The sequence below is a fragment of the Stigmatopora nigra genome, chromosome 7, assembly GCF_051989575.1.
Source record: "Stigmatopora nigra isolate UIUO_SnigA chromosome 7, RoL_Snig_1.1, whole genome shotgun sequence".
In the NCBI taxonomy this organism is placed as follows: Eukaryota; Metazoa; Chordata; class Actinopteri; order Syngnathiformes; family Syngnathidae; genus Stigmatopora; species Stigmatopora nigra.
Window position 1 is genome coordinate 2,954,382 of NC_135514.1, and position 25,120 is coordinate 2,979,501.

The 25,120-nt window shown below is 36.1% G+C and overlaps 1 protein-coding gene across 1 annotated transcript; it reads left to right on the forward strand.

Annotated features, from left to right (window-relative positions):
• The first annotated feature begins 20,267 nt into the window (after positions 1-20,267).
• On the forward strand, positions 20,268-24,601 carry LOC144199387 (cholecystokinin-like). Its single transcript, XM_077720989.1, has 4 exons — positions 20,268-20,312; positions 21,824-21,903; positions 22,354-22,531; positions 23,728-24,601. Exons 1-4 carry the CDS (start codon positions 20,303-20,305, stop codon positions 23,862-23,864), a joined length of 405 nt encoding a protein of 134 aa, XP_077577115.1. The 5' UTR covers positions 20,268-20,302; the 3' UTR covers positions 23,865-24,601.
• The last annotated feature ends 519 nt before the right edge of the window (positions 24,602-25,120 follow it).

Consider the following 25,120-nt stretch of genomic DNA (forward strand, 5'->3'; position numbering starts at 1 on the left):
ACTGAGTGTTCTATTTTCAAGTAGACATCTTAAAAAATACTTTTATATGAATTGATACAGTGAGTAGTACAGTTAACTCAAAATAGATGGCATTATTTTTCAAATAGACATCTTAAAAATGGCTCTTTATTTGAGTTAACTGTACTGCTTACTATACCAATTTCTTTTGTTGCTTTTTAATGTATTTTTTTGTACATTTACAGGTTGCAACGGTGTATAAAATTTAAATTCAATAATTTTTATAGATCATTTTTCATGGAAAATTTGCGCGATATTTCCTTCTTCCATCCTTACTGGGGTTACAAATGTGTTGGATCATCGTCATTGCACATACTGACCAGAACTTTGCACAGATGCTTTGTATTTTATGCTTCTGCAGTAATGTATTCATCCACATAGCGGCAGCCTGGCTGCCAAAGTGAACACAGCTGGTCTAAAATTAGTGTGTTTGTGTGTGTGTGTGTGTGTGTTTTGTCTATAGTACACAATCAAGCAAGCCAGAGTAAAATTTGGGAAGGCCAGCACAGATCCTTTTATCCCTCAGTCTGGTAGGCTGTTTGAATGTTCATTCTTTTTATTTATTTTTTAAATATGTTACCAAGGGCCCCAGTGGGTGAGTGATTAACACGTTGGATTCGCAGTTCTGAGAGCAAAATTTCAATCCCAGATGCAGAACTTCCCTTGTGGAGTTTGCATGTTCTACCCGGCTTTGTGTGGGTTTTGTCCGGATACTCCAGTTTTCTCCAAAATCCTAAAAGCATGCAGGTTAGGCTGGTTGAACACTCTAAATTTCCCATAGATATGAGTGTGCTCGTTAATGGTTGTCTATCTCATTGTGCCCTGTGATTGGCTCTCCACCTATTTAGGCCATTGCCCCGCCTGGTGCTCAGTCAGCTGTCATAGGCTCCAACACACCCCATGACCAATGTGAGGATAAGTGGTACAGCAAATGAATTAACTTTACCATTGATTTTTTTTTCAATGGCATAAATCTTATCATACAGTTGATACACAATACACATCATGTATCTGGTGCTCTTAGAATTTAATCAATTCAATTATGTATATGCTAAAAATAGAGAAGGGAGATTTATTAACTTGACTACTAGATGAAGATGAGCTCTGATGAGACAGATGGTCCCATAGAACACTCACAAAGCTTCAAGAGATTTGGACTGATGTCAGAAAGGGAACTTTTTCCATACTGGGCTTCTATCCACACACTGATCAATTTTTATAGTTTCCCATCTATATTCCTATTGCCTTTGCACTTCAGGTTTACACTAGCAGTCAATATTCAATTTTCTTGTAGCCTAGGGAAAACAAAAACTTTGGAAATTTAATTAAATTGAACACATGGTAAGAATTCCTTGGACGTTCCAATCCACCAAACAGCAGCTCAGAGTACCCAATCTTTTTGGAGTCCATAGTGGCAATGCTCGGGAGTGCTGGGGACTCTCTCCCTCTCATTATTTTCAACAGTTGCATAATATAACAAATTATAACTAGCGACCAATTAGCGAGATGGCTGTAAAGTTCCGACTTCATCCATCATTCATGTTTTTGTGATGTAGGAACCCCAAACACAGGCAAGCCACATAAACTGAGTAGCCATTAACCTTCCAAAACTAAAGCAGGTGTGCTATCTAGTAGCCAATGTGCAGTTTTATAAATAATGTGGCAAATTTTCTACTCATTTTACACACTGCAAAAGCAAAATATTTTCATTGATTGGTCTTTCATTTGAATTACTACTAGTGTAATAGGCATCATATTAAAAAATGTATACAGTTCTGAAAAGGTACAAATGAATACTAACCATAATAGTCTGTTTAAATTTTCTTTTCTTTTTTTATCCATCTCTCACTTTGGAAAATGAAGTCGGAGGAATAGGACCATGAAGCCAAGACATAGGTGGGGGTGGGACCTGATTAGTGGGACACAAGAGAAAGATAGTGATGGAGCAGACATAAAAGCCAGAAACACAAGGGATTTTCAAATGTAAATCTAGTTTTACGAGCGGAATCCACTCAGAAAAACAAAGATCCAGCATAGACAGACTATTAACTGGACTGTAACTCTGAACTTTGCCCCTACAAAAGGTTAAAATAACAAATGAGCATTTGGACAGATGTCTTTTACTATTATTTAGTTTCACTTTCTGTGACAACACATGAAACACATGCTTAATATAATAGACAGGGTTAATATGATACAAAACTGTTAATTGGTGACATTATGGACAACAAGATAACTGCCTGCAATTTGACTGACGTTGTTTATTGCAGTAGAAACATTCATTAGTGGCACCTCCTGAAGGGGCAACAAAATGAGATTGTGTGTCTTCTACCGAGAATGTGTCGTGGCCGTATTCTTTCCATTTTAATTCCATTTGACGTTTTTAGAGCTAAACAATATTTCTATTAGATTATTGGGATTTTCTAAACAGCTAATTGAATGAAGTACAATAAAGTAGAATTACATTTTGCTTGAGTGTCTAAGAAATAAATACAAACCTACTCAAAGTGTCATTGTTTGAAAAATTAAACATGATTTAGACACAGTTTGGGGTGTGTACTACTGCAAATGTACAGTTGTAAGGTTGGGAGTACAAATCCATACCCTGGCCCTATCTGTGTGGGGTTTGCATGTTCTGCTTTGCCTTTCTAGGTTATCTCTTGGCATAATGGCTTCCTCCTACGTACCAAACATGTTGAAAAATAAAAACAGTTTGATTCAAGGATCTAAACTTTGGACAGCCCGGCCAATGTCCCGCCCTCCAGAGCCGTATACTTCACCGTGATTGGTTCATCCAGCTCCGAATACCGTGTCATTCATATCAATCTTGCGGGCCGCACGGACATTAATTTTGCATATTAAGACGCGGGCCGCAAATTAGCATCCCGCGGGCCACATTTGCCCCGCGGGCCGCGGGTTTGAGACCCCTGATCTAAAGCAAAGGTCTCTACCTCAATTTTATGGAGGAAGGAACATTAATGGATCTTGAGAAGAAGTTAGTGGCCTGCCTTCCTGTCTCATCCTCCTGGAATTTGGCATACTCCTCACCATGCTCTTTAATGTTCATTCATCTTCCAATCGGCTTGTAATCGTGAGGATGGCAGGGGTGTTCGAGCCTATTCCAGCCATCTATGGTCAACAGGCCGGGGACAGACTGAATTGCTTGTCAGCCAATTGCAGAGCACAAGGAGACGAATAACCATTTACGATTTGAAGTGAAGTGGTGAATCAATATACCAATCATCTTTTTGGAATATGGGAGGAAAGAGGAGTACCTGAAGGAAACCCACACTGGCACCGTGAGAATATACAAATTCCACACGGGAAGGTCTAAACCTGGGATGGAACCCTCCATTTCAGAACTTTGAGGCAAACCTGCTAAGTACTCGTTCACTGTGCCGCCATGTTTAATATTGTTTCATTTATTTTTAGCACCACGCTCTTTGCACATGTTAAAAAAACATTTTATCAGTCATACTTGTCATTATTGATCTTTTCATGGCAGCTTTTTGGAAAAACAGCTGTAAAATGAAAATATATTTTTATACAATTTTTTTATTCCACTCGGTGTTACTTCAAAATTTACAGTATAGCCAGATGACTAACATTAGTGACACTCTGGCTCTCTTGTTGACAAACACCATTACTGTCAAGAGCCTGACAGGTGTCACCTCAAAATCCAACATAGTACGATTCCGGTCAGCATTACTCCAAATGTGGCTCCTCAAAATGCCCAAAGAATGGCATTTGCGAACAGGAACAGAAATGATACAAATGTGTTGCAACAAAACAAGCTATTTGGCAAGAAAATGTATGCTCCTTCGTCAACATATTAAATATGTAGCTTAGAGTATTTTTCCCTTATATTTATTGAGCAAACTCTCTGGAGCTGTGGTCTCAAATCCTAATTTTGTGAAAGCCTGCATGTCAATAAGGATAGGTTATGAGAGAAACAAATATGGTCTGTCCCTTATCTGGTAAAGCTTTTCGCAAAGTGTTATTGAAATAAATTCAAGTGCAAAGACCCAATTTAAAGGTGCTATGAAATGAAAATGACTCCACTAATTTATTTTTACATGAATAAAATCACTCTCAAATCCAGCTTTTAAAAAAAATATACAATTTATAGTAATTTCCACCACAAACAATGCATAGGGAAACAGCCACTAGTTGATGTTGTCACTAAAACTCCACCCTTATGTCAATCAAGCAATGTGTCATGAGATACTTGATGTAGTTCATAAACCAGGGGTCGGGAACCTTTTTGACAGAAAGAGCCATAAACAGTTCATATTTTCAATCGTTATTCATTGAGAGCCATACTTACGATTTACTAGAAGTAAAAATACATGAAAACACGTGCATATTTAGTCATTTCACTGCCTTTAAAGCACAAAAAGTCCCAGAATTATGTTGACAACATTGTGACACCGATGCTAACCAATGAGATCCATGCATGCATGCAGAAAGGTTTAATTAAAAACTGGAAGATTAAAGCGACTCTAGAGGTAGGTTCCAGATTTTAGCTCACAGTTTAGCGGAGAGCCATTAGCACCCATCAAAAGAGCCACATGTGGCTCCCGAGCCATAGGTTCCCTACCCCTGATCTAAACAATGGGATGAGGTTGATTAGGGGTTGTAACAATAATGACGTTGCCAGAGTAAGGTTATATTTAGGGCTCTGCTTAGATCAGCCTGCGTCACGAGTGTAATGTAGGACAGGATGACATGAAGTAGTCACATTTATTTAGTCCTTAGCTGCGATCTCTTCTGCAAGTGGACAGTAAGATTGATCTCATTTTAAATACTTGTAAATACTGGATGGAAGCACAACGTTATTTAAGAATAAAAACTCATTCAATATCATATTAAAAGGGTCTTATGAGTGTCTTTTGAATTATTCACGGGACTCCTTATGAGTAAACGATGAATGGACCTGACAGAAGCAGGAAGCAAAGTCATCATCATTACCTGTGTTTGTTGTATATAGTCCCTTTTTGAAAAATGAACAGGAACAACTGGAAGTATTCTCTTAGGGATTTAACCATAACATATTTGTTCAGAATACAGTAGATGGAATTATTCATGCTATGCTCCAGTTTTTACTGCATCTACAAAAACATCCTGTTGATCAATTTGGACTCATGACTGGTAAGATTAGGTACCCCTTTAAATTGTACCATATTATCAAGATGAAATTATTGCCCGAAAAAAAAACTGCCTATACAAAATGATATTGACAATTTCTGGAAGGTACTAAATTTGCAGTGTTTATTTTTTTGTCATGTTGTTTTTCATACGCTATATTTGATTTTCTTATCTACTCTCCTCTGTGACCATTTGGATGTCAACATCAAGTGTTGTAAAGTCAGCGCATATGTGTGTTTTATGGTTCTATCTCCTGTGATTTCCCCCCCCCCCCCCCTGATGATTCAACAGAGATGGAGCCTTCTGCAATACTGTAATCGATTTTTCTGTAATCAAACTAGACTTGCTCCAGCTTTTTAAACAAAAATATTAAACAGCAAGGCAATTATGACAGTAAAATAACAGAATTAGGTCATGCAGATTGAAAAAAAAACTAAATGTATAATTTCAAACACTATATAAAACATAGTTAATACACAGACTGTTTATATGTCTTCATCTTAGCTGCAAGGGTGCTGGAGCTTAGCCCAGCTGAGATGAACTTTAGTTATTTGCCAATTGCAGGCAAAATTAGGCAAACTGCATATTGACAAGCCACAAAGCTTTTGGGATTATTTTTTTTTTACACTTTAAAAAAAAGTAGACTGTAGCTACTATGGAACCTAGAAGATTCTTTGTTATGTTAAGCTTTGCCACGTCTGCCATTCAACATTTTCCTCAATTTAATCACTTTAGGTCAGGGTTCCGGAACCTTTTTGAGGAAGAGAGCCATAAACAATTCATATTTTCCAACATTACTCCTTGAGAGCCATACTCAGAGTTTAAAAGTAAAATACATGAAAATGTGAGCATTTATTATTCAGTTCACCACTTTGAAAGTAAAAAAAAAAGTCTGATTTCTTTTGAGAACATTATTTCACTGTTGCTAATCAATGAGTATAAATGAGAGAATGCATGCAGAAGAGCCTAATGAGGAAAATTATGATTTAAAAATGCGGAGTGCCATAAACACCCATCAAAAGAGCCACATATGGTTCCGGAGCCATAAGTTCCCTACCCCTGATCTAAGGGAAGAGTTTTTCACATGCCTCAGAGTAATTTTTAAGCTTTTTCATATTGTCCTTTACTGTGTAGAATTTACACATTCTTAGCCCTTTCACTACTGAAAAGTCTAAGATGATATCATCAATTTGGTCAGAAAAGAACAGGGGACGAAAAATGCAATCAAATTTGGAGTAGTGCACACAGCTGCCTGATGTGTGTGAAATATTCTGCCCCATACATTTATGAGCATCATGTTGACGCCAACACACTCACCCCCTGTCCTAAAACAGACACAAATGCGCCCACTGCTGCTTTTTGCATTGTTCTGTTAAGCCACTTGACATCCTGACACTTGTTATTATGCACAGGCATGCTGCACATCAAGAGCAGATTCTCCACCTCGTGTTCTTTCTGATGAAGCTTTTGGTACTTAATCGCTTTTGGGCATCTGGTGCGTCCTTCATCATATCCATCTTCACATATCTGCTCCCACTCAAGCAGTCTCATCTTGTTCAGATGTAATGAAGTACAATACTTTTCACTCAAATGTGATTCAAAAGAAAAACTTTTAAAATATACTGTTTGCAGTGGAAATGTCAGTTTTAAAACTACAGCCCTTTTTTCCCATTTAAATATCCACTCATGCTCACAATTACACCTGTGGAGAATTTGGAGTGTACAATTAGCCAACTGTGCATTTTGGGATCCAGAAGGAAAACAAGTGTACCCAGAAAACACTCCTTTACGTTTTGAACTGCAAGACCGGGATTTGGATCCAACTCTAGTTGTCAAAAACGGTGTGGCAGATGTTCTAACCAAGGGGTGGGCAAACTTTTCGACCCGGGGGCCACATTGACTTTAAAAATTTGACAGATGGGCCGAGTCAGCACAAGATACGATACATATAATAAACTGCATCCGTTAACAGTACATATCAAACAGAAACAGAAAAAAAGGACTAAGGTATTAACATACTCATCACTCATCATTAAAGTAAAAAGTATAATGTACAAAGTAAAGTAAAAAGGAATGTATTAAGAAATATTAAAATGTAATTTAATAAAAGATAGAGGGGCTGTAAAACACAAAAAACAAATAAGAGTGGACAGAGCTACTGCCACTGGCTTCCGCGTGACGGCGCCATCTTGGAAAAATAAAACATTATTTGGACAATGTCGGCGGGCCGGATTAAGATGCCTCGGGGGTCGAATGTGGCCCGCGGGCCGTAGTTTGCGCATGCCTGGCTTAACCCCACAAGGGCAACTATGGGCACTGGGTGAGGAACACCCTGAATTCGTGGCCAGCCAATCGTAGGGCAGATAGAGACAAACAACCATTCACACTAAGTAAACCATATCTATGAAACAATTTTGCAAATGCGTATTCACTCATTTTGAATTTGATTCCAGCAACATGTTCCAAAAAAAAAGAAAGATGGACCACCAGGCCACATTTACTCAAGTGGAAAATGTAATCTGTCCTTTTAACAACAACCAATAAGCTCTTGGTCATCCAAGACATTAATTGTTAAAGCTTTGTAGGGAGAATTCTTTCCATATCTTGCTTGTTGTACTGTGCAAAACAATCATCAGGCTTGCTCTCGATTGCGGTATTTTATTAACGTTGCTCATTGAATGCACAATCACAACCCTCATCTTTTTCTAATGAATCTGTAAACCTTAAATGGCAAAAAGGGATCACAAAAAAGTAAAGTTCAAACGAGGTAGCATTGTTTCAGTACTACACACAATTTCAAATTGCACTAACGCAAAATGAGAGGTAAAGAGATCACTAAAGTGGCAGAACTGGGGTCATAAAATTGTGAAATAATGGCTCAATTTTTTTCCCCTTTGGCGTGTGTAATCTCATTAACTGTCCACCGACTGAGATTTCATATTTATAGTTGAATACATAGAGAGTAAGGAGGAGTACAGCATATTCCAAGCAGCACTTAGCAAATTATTTACAGTCCATTTATTGTTGAATGCATTTGTCTTTGTTCCATTTGAAATCATCAGTCAACAATAAAAGCCACCAAATAATGTAATGTTTCCTCTGCTCCATTTGTTTCCTGCTGATATCCTCTTTGTTGGACAAACAGAAATATCTCTATCGTAGACCATATTTTCATATGGGTTTATCTTAAATGAAAAGTTCAGTAGCGTTAAATATGATTTATGAGATTTTTTACTGATTAGCTTTACCATCCTCACAGGAAAACATTATGGTAATCATCTGGAAATTGCAAATAACGAGTGTATTTGCATATGTGGAGACAGATGAGACTCATTAATGATACCTATGTTTGCTAAGAGAGCCAACACATCCTTTTTTTCCATTTTATTAACATATGGAAATTACTCCCTCATAATAATCAGCGTTTGATATTTGTTGTATATTTGTGTAACTGTTAAAAGTCCAGCCAATTCCCCGAAATGTACATTTTTACCATATTTATACCGCTTTTGCGCATTTACGCAAATGCTGCTGCAAATATCCTTTGAGAACATGCAAACACAGGTGGACCGACCTGGATTTGAACCCGGCACCCCCAGGACGCGCTAATTAATCAACCACCCTTGTACTTGGATCATGACAATAAAAGCATTCAATTCAATTTAATTCATATTAATTCAAGAGGGTACTTGTTCTTTATTAGAGAAAATTCAATAGTGTATTCAATCCAAATAGTTTTCTTTTTGACTTTAGCAAAAAGGCACCACTTTATCACTTGCTTTTTAATAAGTAAGAAAACCCAACAGGTTTCACTCTGTGGACTTAAAAGTCAACAAACCAAATCATACGCTTGCTCAATTTGCTATGGACTATCCTTCAAGAAAAGACATCAAATAATTGTTTAATCCCAGAGGAAAGCTTTCATTTCTCTACAAGGGCTAGAATATATTTCACGTCACTCCTTTGTTGATGTGAAAAAGTTGCAAATCACACTTGGAATGTCTTGGTGTCAGGCCACAATGGTATTGTGACAAATGACTGCTTTGTTGGCAGTGCGCCTAACGATTTCTCTGAGGAGATTACATAGTCAGCTGCTAATGGCGAATCATAATACATCACGGTAGCTGTCAGGTGGTAAAAGACAAATGGAAGTAAAACAATCACGTGGAACAACTTGTGGATTTCTTGGAGAACCGACTGAAGACAGTGTCAAGGTAGATCTAAAACTGATCTACAGTGTATATCTCACTCTCGTGTTTTTATTAATAAAACTGATCAAAGTAGATACAACTTGAAGAAGATAATGCCTTTATATATATATATATATATATATATATATATATATATATATATATATATATATATATATATATATATATATATATATATATATATATATATATATATATATATATATATATATATATATATATATATATATATATATATATATATATATATATATATATATATATATATATATATACACATACATACATATATATATATATATATATATATACACATACATACATATATACATATACATATATATATATACATATATATATATATGTATATATATATATATATATATATATATATATATATATATATATATATATATATATATATATATATATATATATATATATATATATATATATATATATATATATATATATATATAAATAAAGGCATTATCTTCTTCAAGTTGTATCTACTTTACTTTGATCAGTTTGATCATGGCAACAGATTTCTATGTGTTCCCTGCCGATATACAACTAAAATAATAGGAGACACAGTTACATTATTAAAAAAAAAAATCTTTAAAAACAAATCGGATTATGCAAAAGTATGTTTGTGGGTTTAAAAAAAAAAGGATATAAAAGGCAATTGTCTCAGCAAGTGTGAAGAGGGATTTGATTTAACCCATTTTAACAGTCAGTACAGATATGTTTTATCAAAACCCCAAATTTTAAAAGCTACATTAAGTCTCTTGAGACTTCAAAAACTGCTTTAAAATTCCCTGCAGTACTCAATTCTTTTTTAGTTGGTTATCGCACAAATTGCCAGGTGTCTTTTTGATGTATGATACGAGAAAATTGCTGTGGTCACTCTTGATGCAACAGAAAAAATGTTGCTATTAAAATTGTGTATAGTATGTTTAAGTTGTTGTATAATATTAAATGCACTGTTTTTTTTTGTTTTGTATCAAAGGTTGAAATAAATTGCATTGGCAAATTTACATGGCATCTTATTTCTCAACAAATCAACACTGGAAGCGGTTAAGTTTTGTTGGGTTGGCTATATTGTTGGGATTAGAATTTGTGCCATATATTAGCCGGGATATGTTACAGCAGCCCCATGACCCAAGTGAGAATAAGCAACATTGAAAATGAATGATTCAATCCATATTTCCCATATATTGTCCATGTTATCACCTTATGAATGTAACAAATAGTAGTATAAATGTCAGGTTGAATTTTCCTCAAGCCTCTTTTTGTCTCTCCTTCAAGCTTGTCTCTAAAGTGCCATATGTCCAATATTCAAAGAGTGTTTGCCACCTCTCTATTGGTGCCATGCCGCCTCGAGAAACACAAACAGATGTTATGCGATAAATAAGTTAAAAATGAAGTCTATGGTATATTACAAGATACTAGTATTCACACTACTGAAACAATCTACAACAAAGAATACGTTCCAGTGACAGAAAAAAATGTTTCAAAAAAAGCACAAATATTTTCTTGTACATAATGGGAAACAAACTTATGAATTACTACACAAAATTCTACATAGTTTCTTTCATCATTTGCAATGGGTTACCACGTTTTAACCTTATAAGCCGGGGGTCTGGAAACTAATAAACAATTCATATTTTCAAATATTATTCCTTGAGACCGATATTGCTATAAACTCTAATCTAATCAACACTGTAGCAACACACAAGATAACAAGGCTGACCAGCAGATATCTTTTTATTTACAGCTGGATTTATATGGATTTATACTTTAGATGATAGTAAATCTAAAATGCACTGATGATACATGTGTTGTGAAAAATGCTGCTGTGGCTGTCAGAATCCCAATACGGCAATGGCTCTCATGCAATAGCTGTAATCAAAGCACAGATGTCATGGCAGAGCTACATCACACCTGCAATGATGATATGACGCACCGAATATACACTCTGAAAAACGTGTGGATCCGATGAAACCAAGGTCTCCAATTTAGCCAGAATTTCAGAATAAAGCAATGGTGTAAACACAACACTGCTTACTATCAAATTAACACAATCTCATTCTTAATAGGGTGTGTTGACTTGTGTAACACCTTAAGTGCAGCTGTTTTTAATGCCCCTATTAACCTTTTTATGCCTTTTTAAACCCTTACAAGGCTTACTTATTGACTGCCATTGATGGCCCAAGATGTCCAGTCCATTTTTTACCTAATCATATTTCAAAAAAATAATATGATAATCATAATTTAAAACGTAATACAATAACGAGCACTCTTTTTTTCTAATTACGGATAAATGTCACTTGTATAAAAGGGTAAAAGATCTTAAACGTCAGCTTCTGAATAGCTGTCCAATGTAGGGTCCATTGACCCAAAAGATTTTCTTAAATAAGGATTTTGGTGATTATATTGGCCACCAGTTTCAGGTGCAGTCTGACTTTCACCCAAAGTCAGGTGGGATAAGCTCCAGCAACCTCCGCAACCCTTACGAAAATGAACGAATAAATGAATATTCAGATTTGATTGGTTGATGTATTTAAAAAAAAACAGGCATTTTAACATGTGTTCAGACATTTTATTTGCATTGTGTTTTTGTTGTTGTGCTGTTTCCAGCACTTGTTTATTCAGCCAGGAAATCTCTATTACCAGCCAGCGACAGACTGCCTCAGGCTGGCAATAAGGCTGCGGAAACCAACTGTCAAAACATGACAGGATTGGTGGGGAGCCATGGGAAAGAGAAGGAGAGCAGAAGATGGAACGTCTGTTATGTTTTTTTTGCTTTCCGAAAGTGTAAACTAAATGAAATCTGATGAACTATAGTGGACATCTATTCAAAAATTATCATTTGCTTAACACATTCATTAAAAACACCTATTAAAGGCAGTAGATTTTTAAGTGGGAGGGGTCGGAAGCCATCAAATGCTAGCTTCAAGCCCCGCCTAGTTCATCATTAGGCTTCATTCATTCATGGTTGCCATTAATGGCAGCCATTGCTATATCTCAGTTAATGATATATCATTGGGTTTGATTATCAAAATACAATGCCCTTGAAAACTTACAACTTCCCAACCAAAAAGCTGAGATTTTCCATTTAACAACACATTTATAATATTAAGTAGATGTTATACGGTTAGGAATGCGTACTGTACAAACCCCCTCACACTTTTTTATTGTTTTGACTACAAGCAGACAAAGTAGACTCAAACAGAAAATTATGTCATGACAGTAGAATAACTATAGATTCTAGTTATATGGCAAATATTAAAACACACATTTTCAGAAAGTTATTTAACTCTTCCTCTCCCCTATGTCTTCATTAATTGAAAAAAATTGAGGAAATGATTGAAACCTCCTTAAAATATGCAAGACTTATGCTTTTCTTAATAAAATCTAACAACAAAGATACCTATTTAAACATTCAACCAAAACTTGTTTTTGAAGAAATCAGACAAAGAATTTGCCAACTTGTGAAAATATGTCCGCTGCCTTACATGCTTTGACACAGACAAGCAATGTTTCTGTAATTTGGGCCAGTTTCAGAATGATTGCATGTTGGATTGTCATATTGCCATTCATGGCAGCTATTGCAGTACATCACTTTTGGATTCAGGATCTTTCACAGAGCCGCAAAACAACCCAACAGATGTGCCCAGGCTTTTCAATTTGTCGTAAAAGGTCTAGGCAACAGGGATGTCTCCTTCATGAGCGACAATCCGGTCTGCTGACCTTTTGTGAGCCCCACCCCACACCATCGGGTCCCTCTTTTCCATCAAACTCAACAATATCGCGACATGACTTAAATTACGGTCATAAAAGGTTTGCTGACAGGGAAGACCATGACAGGGTAGAGATATATATCTCAAACTGTGACTTTAATAAATGCCTATAGAGCTGGTTAATCTCAATTTCATTATTATATTACTTTAACTTATGTTTATGCTTGGTTTTTGACAAAAATGCTCTTCCAAAAATACGACTTATACTCATTCATTCATCTTCCATACCGCCCATCCATAAAAGGGTTGCGAGGTTGCTGGAGCCTAACACAGCTGTCTTTGGACAAAAGACAGACTACTCCCTTGACTGGTCGCCAGTCAGTCATAGGGTACGCAGAGAGACAAACAACCAGCCTCACTCCCTATCATATTGCAAACAGTGGGACTTATACTTCAGTGAGACTTGTATTTTTTCCCCGTTTTCGTTGTGTGTTATTTGGCTGGTGCGACTTATCCCAAAAAACTAAATGAAAATGGCTATAAAAAAAAAGAACTAACAAAAATTATCATAATTTGTGTTTGAAAAGTTTCATGTAAACCAGATTGGAGAATGGCATTCATCTCTCTACGGCCATTACAGTGTTTTCCCCAGTGAATTTAGAATTATGTCAGTGTTGGTGACCCGCAGTCTCTTTTATCATATTTGTTGAAACTAATGTGCAAACTAGCTGGGTTAATTTAAAAAAAAAAACAGTCTGGAGATCAATATTCACCTCAAAAGCAAAACTTTTGATGCAATTTGCTAATGTTGATTGTAAAATTAGTAGCTCCAATTAAATAAAAACAGTGATAGAATGTCAAGTGGCTACACTGAAACCAATGTTATGATGAAAGGGAGATGGTGGTACGGAAGGAAGTATTAGTGCAATGAGTCCAAAATCTTCTCATGTTATTTCCCTCGAGAAACTCATTTTTACGATGAATTGCTGTTCAAACGGCACTTACAGATGATCACTTTAAGCTCAATATTACACGAACTGTTATTTTATTCTTGATAATAAGATTAAATTCCTTGTATGAAATTAATCAGTGTTTATTAAACGTATTTGTTGACTCAAAAACAATACTTGGGCATTGAAGAGGAGCACAAAAGGCAAAATTAATTAAACTAATCTTTTGTTCACGTTGCTGACATGCAATTAAGTAAGGTCTCATCTACAGTAATTCTTTCATAAAAGGAATATGTCACCATAGTCATTACGTATTATCTTATTGGTTGTTTTGTGGGTAAATTCAATTGTAGTCTGTTGTAGTCTCAGTTTAATATTTTTTTTCCTGTCACCCTGCAATAAAACAATAGTTTCACCTCTGTTTCCACCTTTGGCTGAGGGAGTTCAAGTTATTTTTACTACAACGCCTACGGGCATGTGTATGATTCTTGTGGTTCTTCGTCTGGTCACAATTTGACCTCTTGCGTTATTGTCAGGGTTCATTGGCAGTTTTGATGATTTTTTTTCTTCTTCATGGGCATTGTAAATGGCTCCGTTTTTGCACGTACATATTGACGTTATCATGATCATCCACGTTAGTCTACATTTTGAAAAAAATGACTTAATCTTCTGCAGTGGGAGCTGACAAAATGTGGCAATTAATTGAAGTAGGATGAGTCATTATTGTGAGGAGAGCGAATCAAAGCGGACAAATAAACATTCTTTTAAAAAATGCGATGATGCATACTTGCTTTGCACTGATGTCATGGTGAGCCATATGCCATTTTTGGTTCAGTCTAGAAGAGGCTAACATCCTGATGAAACTCATTATATGAAGAGTTTGATGTGGTGAAAATAAAACAATTCAAGTACTGTGCATTAACTTTGTGGTCAAAATGCGTTATAGGGAATTATAGTGTTAAAATTATTATTTGACCCCCAAAAATGCCTATAAAATTAAATATTTCCAGTTCACATCACATTTTTTCGCATTTTTTTAGCTTTCATTTTCTTTTTAACAAGTGAAAGAAATGAAAGCAACGATTTGAAACCAAAAAAATTTACCCTAACCCTAACCCTGCTTTGGCAAATTGAAAAATATAATTATTTCTGTCATTTTGCTCTACTAATGTGTATCTTATATTGTTATTTGGTTCACGTTTCCATGTCTGTACATAAGTTACGTAAGGATTTCTGATCCGCTTATCCTCACAAGGGTCGCGGGGGGTGCCGGAGTCTATCCCACCTAAATATACAGCACTAGGTAGGAGACACCATGGATCGGTGGCTAGCCAATCACGGGGTAACTACCTAAGGATGACAATGCGAAAAAAAAGTCTAAATAATAATTCAACCTTCAGTAACACAAGTAGTTATTTCTATTCATTTATTTTATCTCATTCTTCATGTGTAGTGAAACGGTGTTAATGAAGACCCTGTTTGATTCTTCATAGGAAAAAAAAAATTCAAAGAATTAGTGCAACTCTTGCTTGAAATTATCCTGATATTGCACAAGCCAAGTGAAGTGGAAAGAAGAGGGATTTTGTAGCCTTCTGTCAAAAAAAAATCAAACAATCGAGTTGATTTTCCACAGAAGCTTCACTTTCTGGAAGCTTTGTGCCTCATGTGTTCATCAAACTAAACCGAAAGCATTCCATTGAACATCATTTTTTAGTTTATTGTGTCATTTGGCAATTGCTTCTGTAATGAAACTGAGATAAGACCTTGTTTTTGTTTCTGATTCACATTGCTAATTATTCAAATTTCAATTATTGTGACATGCCTTGTAGTTTAGTCTGAATTTACTTTGGGACAAAAACATTCATGTTAAGTCTATGGACGACTCCATAGTGGTTAATGTGATTGGTGACATGTTTAGGATGCAAGTCTATGAGTTTTGAACTTGCCTTCAGGAGATACAGATGGTATGAAAATAGAGGTGAAATGAAAGTTGGTGGCATTAAGACAGGTGCCATTGACAGCATAGTTGAATAAGAACAGTTGCACATGACAGGAAGATTCAGCCAATGTTAACCATATTTATCATGAGTAGTTACAGTAACATTTTTTGTAATTCTTATTTGGGGCATACTGCAGTTTTCAGAACATGTGTCCAAATTGAAAAATGCCTAATTGTTTAAGCTTTTAAATTTTTATATATATATTTTATTTTATTATGTTTATTTTCCTAAAGATGATAAGAACTGTACACAGTAATACACACTGCAATTTTTTTAATGTTATATCTTGGTAATCTATTTTTTCCAAACTATTTCAGTTGTGTAGCCATTTTATACCCGGCAAACTCCCCACGGAATTTTAACTTTGACAGTGATACAGTCCGCCGAAGCAGAACCAAGATGGCGTTGTGCAAGATTTATTCTACTCAAAATACTCCCAAAATGCAGACACAAAGAGGATGTAATAAAGGGTGTCCATGAAAAAGGTCAATGGTGATCGACAAAAAAAACAGAAACAACCCAAAAGTAACTTAGGCAATGAGCAAGGGGCTTTAAAAGGTTAGGACTACAAAAAAAAAATACAATACCACACAAGGCAGAGGATACTAAACACTGCATAGCAATCCATAAACCAAAAACAAGACAAATGCGAGAAGAATAACAACAACAATAGGCACACGATGACATGCTGGCGACTACCAAGGTAATATCTGACCTGAGATTAACCTCCTATGACTTGGCTTCCATGTGTGGACATCACATTTTGGTTGTCAAAGACTACAATGTTAAATTTAGGACTACAAGGGCCACTTGTGATGTAGACATCTTTTTTTTTCAGAAACTACATCACGTAAAAAGATCGTTCTTTGTTTTTACACTCATCCGGTCCTAATTAGCCTAAATATCAAAAGAGAAAATAAAAATGCATGGCTTGGAGGAGTTTGGGTCTCAGGAGGTTATATGCTGTCCTGACGAAACAATGGAAAAATACAAGAAAGCTAGCAGCAGACCATGACAGACATGACATAAAACTCTGGAGAGAAAAGGTTTTCTTGTTTTTTTTTACGTACTTTTTTCCTCCAACTCCTTCATGAACGAACAAGAGGTAAAATGTCATATACATTTCTCGTGTTTTTATAACTCTCGTGCATTAAAGTGAAAACAATACAGACGTGACTTGTTGTAAAGTATAAGCGTGACATGTTAAAATGTTCAGATATGAAGAAAAAGCCCATAAGCAGTTGCTATATTCTAATCTAAAGGTTAAAGTCATCTGTTTTCTTTCTCTTGCTATGAATGAAAAGGTCAACTTTTGACTGCAACTAGTAAATGTAAAAGACATACTGTAAACATCATTTGTATAAGTTTTGAATAAATAAAGTATAAACCGACCTTGAATGGCGTGAATAAAACTGTCAAGCATTGATTGGTACTTGAAAGCTTTTAAAAACCACACATCACATTACATTACAAAGACACCATGTTGACCCACAGCTTGTGGTTCTTCCCACTAAAATATAAAGGACAAGTAGCATTTTTCCAGTAAACACACTTACTGTATGCTCTTGTGCAAGGTTTCTGCCACCACATGTGCACTACCTACTTCTTTCTACCATCTTCACAATCCCTGTTGACAAGAACAACAACAACGGAGAGCAAGTTTTATCTTCAAGCTTTCAATGGAAATATTGTGACGATAACACAAAACGCATACACTTGAATTCTCTTTATCTGTAGTCACATCGTGTACAACATATTGGTGAGACTGAGGCAATACGCCTGTAGACTGGTTGCCCTGCAGTTTGAGGATCCCCTCAAGGGCCCTCTCGCCATTGGTTGTAGGATTGGTTACACTTGCAAATAGGCATCGAGTGACCCATATTGGGATTGAGCTGTTTGTGCTGGGACTGGCAATGACTGAGCAAATATTAATACATTCTATTTCTCACTGGGCTTTGGTTACTTTGGTTCTTGATCGATTCCTGCTCGGTGGCGGCATAAATGTGAGTGCGAATGGTCTCTCTATGGGCCCTACGACTGATTGGGGACCAGAGTGTAGTTCAGGTGTAGGCTCTAGCAAGGATAAACAGTGTTGGCAATGAATGAATGAATAATTCTCCTAGGTATATAATTTCATTATTTGTTCCATCAATTAGACACACTCACCTTGCCCATTCCTATGCCATCCTTTCTTGTTGTCAGTCTTCCGCATCAAGTGTTCTTCAATCATCTTTCTGTATCCTTTAGTCTCCTTGTTGGTGCTCTTCCATCGAGGTGCAAGAAAAAAACAATCTGAATGAGAACAGCCAATCGCAGGGCAGGAGGAGACGGACAATTATTCAGGTACACACTCATACCTGGAGGCAATTTACAGTGTTCAACCAGGCTACCATGCATGTTTTTAGAATGTGGAAGGAAACCAGAGTACCTTGAGAAAATCCATGCAAGCCCAGGAAGAACTTGCAAATTCCACATAGTGAGGACTCACCTTGGATCGAACCCAGGACTCCAGAATTGTGAGGCCAATCAGCATTTATTTATTCGGTGCTCGGAGGTTTGGTCGCCGTTTTTTTGGTCGCCGGTCTTTTGGTCGCCGGTCTTTTGGTCGCCGGTCTTTTGGTCGCCGGTCTTTTGGTCGCCGGTCTTTTGGTCGCCGGTCTTTTGGTCGCCGGTCTTTTGGTCGCCGGTCTTTTGGTCGGCGGTCTTTTGGTCGGCGGTCTTTTGGTCGCCGGTCTTTTGGTCGCCGGTCTTTTGGTCGCCGGTCTTTTGGTCGCCGGTCTTTTGGTCGCCGGTCTTTTGGTCGCCGGTCTTTTGGTCGCCGGTCTTTTGGTCGCCGGTCTTTTGGTCGCCGGTGTTTTGGTCGCCGGTGTTTTGGTCGCCGGTCTTTTGGTCGCCGGTCTTTTGGCCGCCGGTCTTTTGGTCGCCGGTCTTTTGGACGCCAGTCTTTTGCTCCCTTTTGGTCGCCAGTCTTTTGGTTGCTGGTCACATGGTGACAGAGTTTACTGTTGAAACCATCTCTCCAAATTGTATATATATTCATCAGAGAGAGTTTAATATCTAAGAGAGAGTTTAATATCTAAGTACTGTTTAATATCTAAGTACATTTGACTGGCGACCAGAAAAACGGCGACCAAATGTCTGGTGACGATTTATTCTTTTTTTTAATATATATAAATCTCGTGTCCTCATATAGTGAGCCTTTTTTTAATGAAATTGTTAGCAATAGATGCCGCATCCATTTTAACTCATAGTTACAAGGTTAAAATTGACGTCCTTTGCCATCAATAGGTGTTCTCAATACAAAACAAATCCGATTTTTACTAACTATGACAACACATTGTCTATGGCTTGGACTGGCAGTGAATGAGTTAAGCTAATAACTGTTGAAAATATTTACACTATAGTGACCCCTGTTTTTGAAAGAATTATAATAACTTCAGTTAAGGCGATAGCTGGTAAATTAAAAGCGAATCGCAGTGTTCTAATGTTAAATTTACATTTTTTCTGCACTGAATATGGCTCATATGTTCTAACCTGAGAAGCAAGGCAGTAAAAAAATACATTTTTTTCCACTGGAGACAGTATAGAAACCAGCTGAGGTAGCTGATTGTGAAATTTTAATCAGGAGCAGTAAAGCGAACATCATTTTTTTTCTCTCGACAGAATGACTTTTTTCCTTCACAATATTTCATTGACACCAACACATTCACACATACAAGTTCATTTCAGACAATCATTGTGTGCATCCCAGAAGCAAAGGTGTAAATTACATTACGATTCCCTTTGGACTCATTTAGTCTGAACTTTAATCAGACCAAGTGTTCACGGGAGAAACGTATAAATATGTTAGCTTTATGACACAGCGATACCTGCCAACTGACAACAATTCCTATGGGTTTCCTACGCCGGGCCTCCCTGAAATTGAAAAGGGCACCCAAGTGCACCTTGATGTGCTTCCGATAATTTGGAGGAAAACAGCTCGAAGCAAAGACAGGATTTGTGTAGTTTGTATTGTCACATTCATGCGCACTGAGTGTGTCTCCTACATACGTCAAAAGTGATTTTTGCGTGTTCACATGCGTCACCGGCTTTGGTTTTGACGCCAGAATTAGGCCCGTCCTACTTCCCTTTACCCCCGCCCTCTTCTGGCGTATGTATAAAACATTGTGTCGTCTCTCTTGTGCACTCACAAGCTGATTCACTTCATCTTGACAGAGCCCTCGTCAGCACACATGGCTGCAGGTGAGCAACAAAATTATTAAAATTACTATTTTTTTAGTAGTTTCAAACGAGTTTCTGATTACTTATTTTCAATTGTTTCTCTTCTCTTCTGACTATATTTTAATATACTGTAGCTATAATCCTAAATAGGGGCAGAATATGCTAATTTCATGTTAGTCAATTTAAAATATGATTAATCTTGACTTAATATTAATGAGAATAATCCATTAATCTGGGCCAATGAAAACACATTATTGAATAAATAATTATCATCCATTGCTGTGGATTGTGGAATAGGAAACTTACCAATTATCTTGAATTCTCTGACGTTATTAAAAATGCAGAACGGTTGTAAAAAAATGGAAATGAGTAGAGATTGGAGGACTTCTACTCATGGCAGCCCATCCTTCACCGCCATGTGAATAATACATGGCTGACAAACACCGACTGCAAACAGGAATAATATTAGCATTGAAAGAATGACTATTTACATCAGCACCTTTGTGCGAGAATCGTGGCTCAAATTGGAATGAATTCAAAAAGCTATTTATTACATGTATTTAAAATTTGTCATACATGTAATTAAATATACAACTCATTTGGAACTTTAGCCAATAGAACACCGTATTTTAATTAATTGGCAAGTGTATTCTAATTTCAATGGATTACTTAAAAGGTTGGACGACATTTTGACCTATTGATTAGGATACTTTTGTAATGTATTCTAGTCAGAGTGGCACGTGGAATATTGAATAATGCAAATGACGCAGAAGCAAAACAATCAATTAAAGGTTGTTGGCAGTGTTCCATTGGGATTGTGCTGACATTGCAGTTTAGTTTATGCCTTAATATGGCCTCATTGGTTTTGTACTGCATGAAGGGTTCTTTGTTTGTGTGATTACTATTTGTTATCATATATATATATATATATATATATATATATATATATATATATATATATATATATATATATATATATATATATATATATATATATATATATATATATATATATATATATATATATATATATATATCTATATCTATATCTATCTCTATCTCTATCTCTATCTCTATCTCTATCTCTATCTATATCTATATCTATATCTATATCTATATATCTATATATATATATATATATATATATATATATATATATATATATATATATATATATATATATATATATATATATATATATATATATATATAATCTAATACATTTTCACTATATTACTATAAATACATGTATAAATTACTGCTGTTTGGAAAAACTACAAAAATGAAATTAAATTCGATAAAAACAGAAATACGTTGTGGTCACGACCGCATTTAATGTTTTTCTCGTCATTACAATATTTAACTTATTGCATGCAATTGACACCTTAAATGTGCATCTTTTAGTACCATTGCTAATGATTGACAGCCAATGATTTAAATGAGTTCCCTGTAAGAGGTTAAAAAGTGTTCATTTGTAGATGAAAGGGTTTAATATGTTATTATATCATTTTCTTGTCACCTCTTTCCTGCAGGCATGAATGTTGTTATCTATGTGGTGGTCTTTCTGGCTGCTGTTTCCAAGGTCTCACTGAGTCTGCCCTCACAGTCCCTTGTGAGTGCCATTCTCTCACACAAACACACACTCTAGCAGTAGAATTATTTTGACCTCGGATATCACTACCTAGCATTCACATTATGTCCACAAGGGGAAAATGTCCCCATCTAAAAGGTTATAGATCAAGATTCGGTCCTTGTGTGACTGGAATCACAAGTACGAACACATAAACCATCAGCAGCAGTTTTAACACCATGTATTTTATTTTGTTACCTTTGACTTTATGTCGACAGGGGAAAGATATTTGCTCCGAAAATAGTTGTATATCAAGAGTTGGTCCACCAACTTTAAAGAAATACTGCAGTGCCTCAAATGAATTCTTTTGGACCTCCTACATATCAGTCTCTCATTCGAAGCTTAGAAAACTGTTCTATTTCATAAGAATAGATATGTACACACTCAAACGATACCTAAGAGACCCTGAAAAACCTCTCTTCTCATCTCTAGGTGACTCATGATGGCAAGACCATGATATCGGACAGCCCGTCATACAACCGCACGCGCCAGGCCCGCTCTGCTGGTTCCCCCCTATCAGTGTCGCAGACCAACCTCGAGCATCCTCGGGAAGACGCAGAGGCTTTCAACACTTTAAGCCAGTTACTGGTCAAGCTCATCACCAGAAAAGGTGAACACTTTTTCTGATTGTTTAGAATTATAAAAAATTAAATATTTCCAACTTGCAGGTAATAGATGTTCTATCATACACAAGTTGATAAAATATTGGGAAACGAATATTCCAACACATTGAATTCTTCTTTAGGCATAATATTACAATAAAACATTTAAGTATCTTCAACAATGCAGGAAAGGAACAGACAGAATCAGTGATTATCATCCACAGCGTGTCGTGGACAAGTGTGCTTTACGGGCTAAACACTGTGACGAAGAGCGGGCATGCCTTCTAGTGGGTGACTCATAACTTGCTCGCATATATGAATCTGTTAGCCTTAAAGTCTACAAAAACAATGAAAAATTGGACCTCAAGTATCGATGCCGAGAATTTACCTGCCAAATTTGAGATAATATATACTATTTGCTGTTATGATAATTATTTTTTTTAATTATCAATCATTGTTTTTTTAATACAATTTATGATTGCGTGACATCATAAAATGTTAATAAATTATAAAATAATACACTATAAATCAGGGGTCGGGAACCTTTTTGACAAAGACAGCCATAAACAATTCATATTTTCAAACATTATTACTTGAGAGCCACACTAAGAATTTAAAAGTAAAAATAAATGAAAATGTGTGCATTTATTAATCATTTCACCACTTTGAAATAAAAAAAAGAGTCTGAATTCTTTTGAGAACATTTTGAGCTGTTGCTAATCAATGAGTATCAATGAGAGTATGAATGGAGAAGAGTCTAATGAAGAAAATTTATGATTAAAAAGGCACTAGAGACCATGTCTCATTATGGCTCCCAATAACTAATGAGATTATTTTCCTACAGTATTTAATTCATTGAGAACAAACCATCTATAATTCATTGAAACTGGTAGAGGTGGCTCTGAATGCAAGATTTCAGCACCACTGATGGCACTAAATGTCCAATCCATTGTGAGAGGGAGGGACTGACAGTGACTTATAAAGTAAATCTGACGTATAACGTCGCCGATGGCAGTCAAATGAGTTTCCAGTAAAAGATTTAAGCCACAGGCATCAAACCGGCAACACTGGGGCCACACATTCGGCCGGCAAAACTAAATCATGTGTTAACTTGATGTTTAATGCTAAAATTCAAATAACGATCATTTACATGCAGCCACCACAAAGGTCAGGTTTGAAATGTAAACAAAATTTTGTTTTCTAGGCATGCCTTACAAAAGCAGAAGCTCCATCACAAGCAGAGCCAGCGGCCTGACACCTGAGCACAGGATAAAGGACCGAGATTACGAGGGCTGGATGGACTTTGGCAGACGTAGTGCAGAAGGCTTGGAGTACTCCTAAAGGCACAGCCTTTTCTTGCTTTCAATGCATTCACCATTGCCAAAAAGCACGCCCTCAATTTATGTTCTACTCACAGTGCTATTTTCACAAACCAAATGGGACATTGGAACTTCAAAATGATTCACACTTGCATATGACTGAATATATATTGGCTATTGACTGTAAATAACACAAAAAAAGTGGCGAAAGACTTTGAAAAAATTTTGGTTTACGAAAACTTTCTCCTAAAAAACAAATGTTCACCTTTTGTGTTTCATTGTTAAAACTTTTTTTCCCATTCTTAGCTTTGATTTTAATAGATTGTGGATTGTGTTTGGCACCTTTTCATTTCGATAAGAGCATTCAAAACATCAGAGATTATTTAAAATATTATATAGGTTTGATTTGAATATGAATCATTTTTTGGCCAAAAAGGAAAACCTTAATCATCATTTATGTTCAGCAGTCTTTTGCCACAGAATGTGTAATTTGCATTTAAAAGCTAATTTGCCAAATAAACTTTCAATACAATTTAGAATGAATTGTAACCAGTTTGTATATTAGCCCTGAAAAGCAATTTTATTGATAAATAATGCTGCACATCTTAAAGCTAAAATTACAAGCACTTTTTTTAATTGCATAAATGCAAACACAAAAAAAAGTGACAAACCCACAATCATATCACCCCACCCCCACATAAAATATGCAGATATGTATATTATTAGAATTATCATATTAAAGAAATGTGTCAGAGTGGTTATTTTTGGTCCCAATTTGGTCCAAGTGGACTTTCAGCTTTATTATTCTATGAATGCATTGGCAGTAGCTGATCGGCTTTCATCACAGGTTTAAATAATGGTAAAAATAAAAATAGAAAATCTGAAACACGTTGAACAAATGCCGGTTTGTTTGCTGGGTCGTGCCTCAGTTGCCTTGAGCAAGCATTATATATATTCAACCTTCAGCTCAAGTGGCGCAGTAATGCTTCTAGGCATGTCTGTTATTTTTTTTTTTATGTCGGTTATATGTTGTTGGTACATCAGCATGATATATGATTGACATGGGTTTGGATAGCCATAAAATTGCACTCTATCTAATCAGGTAACACAAATCTAAAGCTACATATAGGATTCCTTGGTTTGCCTTGGCATATTTTAAGTGTGGATTTATGAAGCTTTTATTTCCTGCGGATGTTTTTGAAGCATTGAAAATAGCCAATTTTTATGCTTCTTTCTTTCAAATATCAGTTTGACTAAAACAATGCTGAATGTATGAAA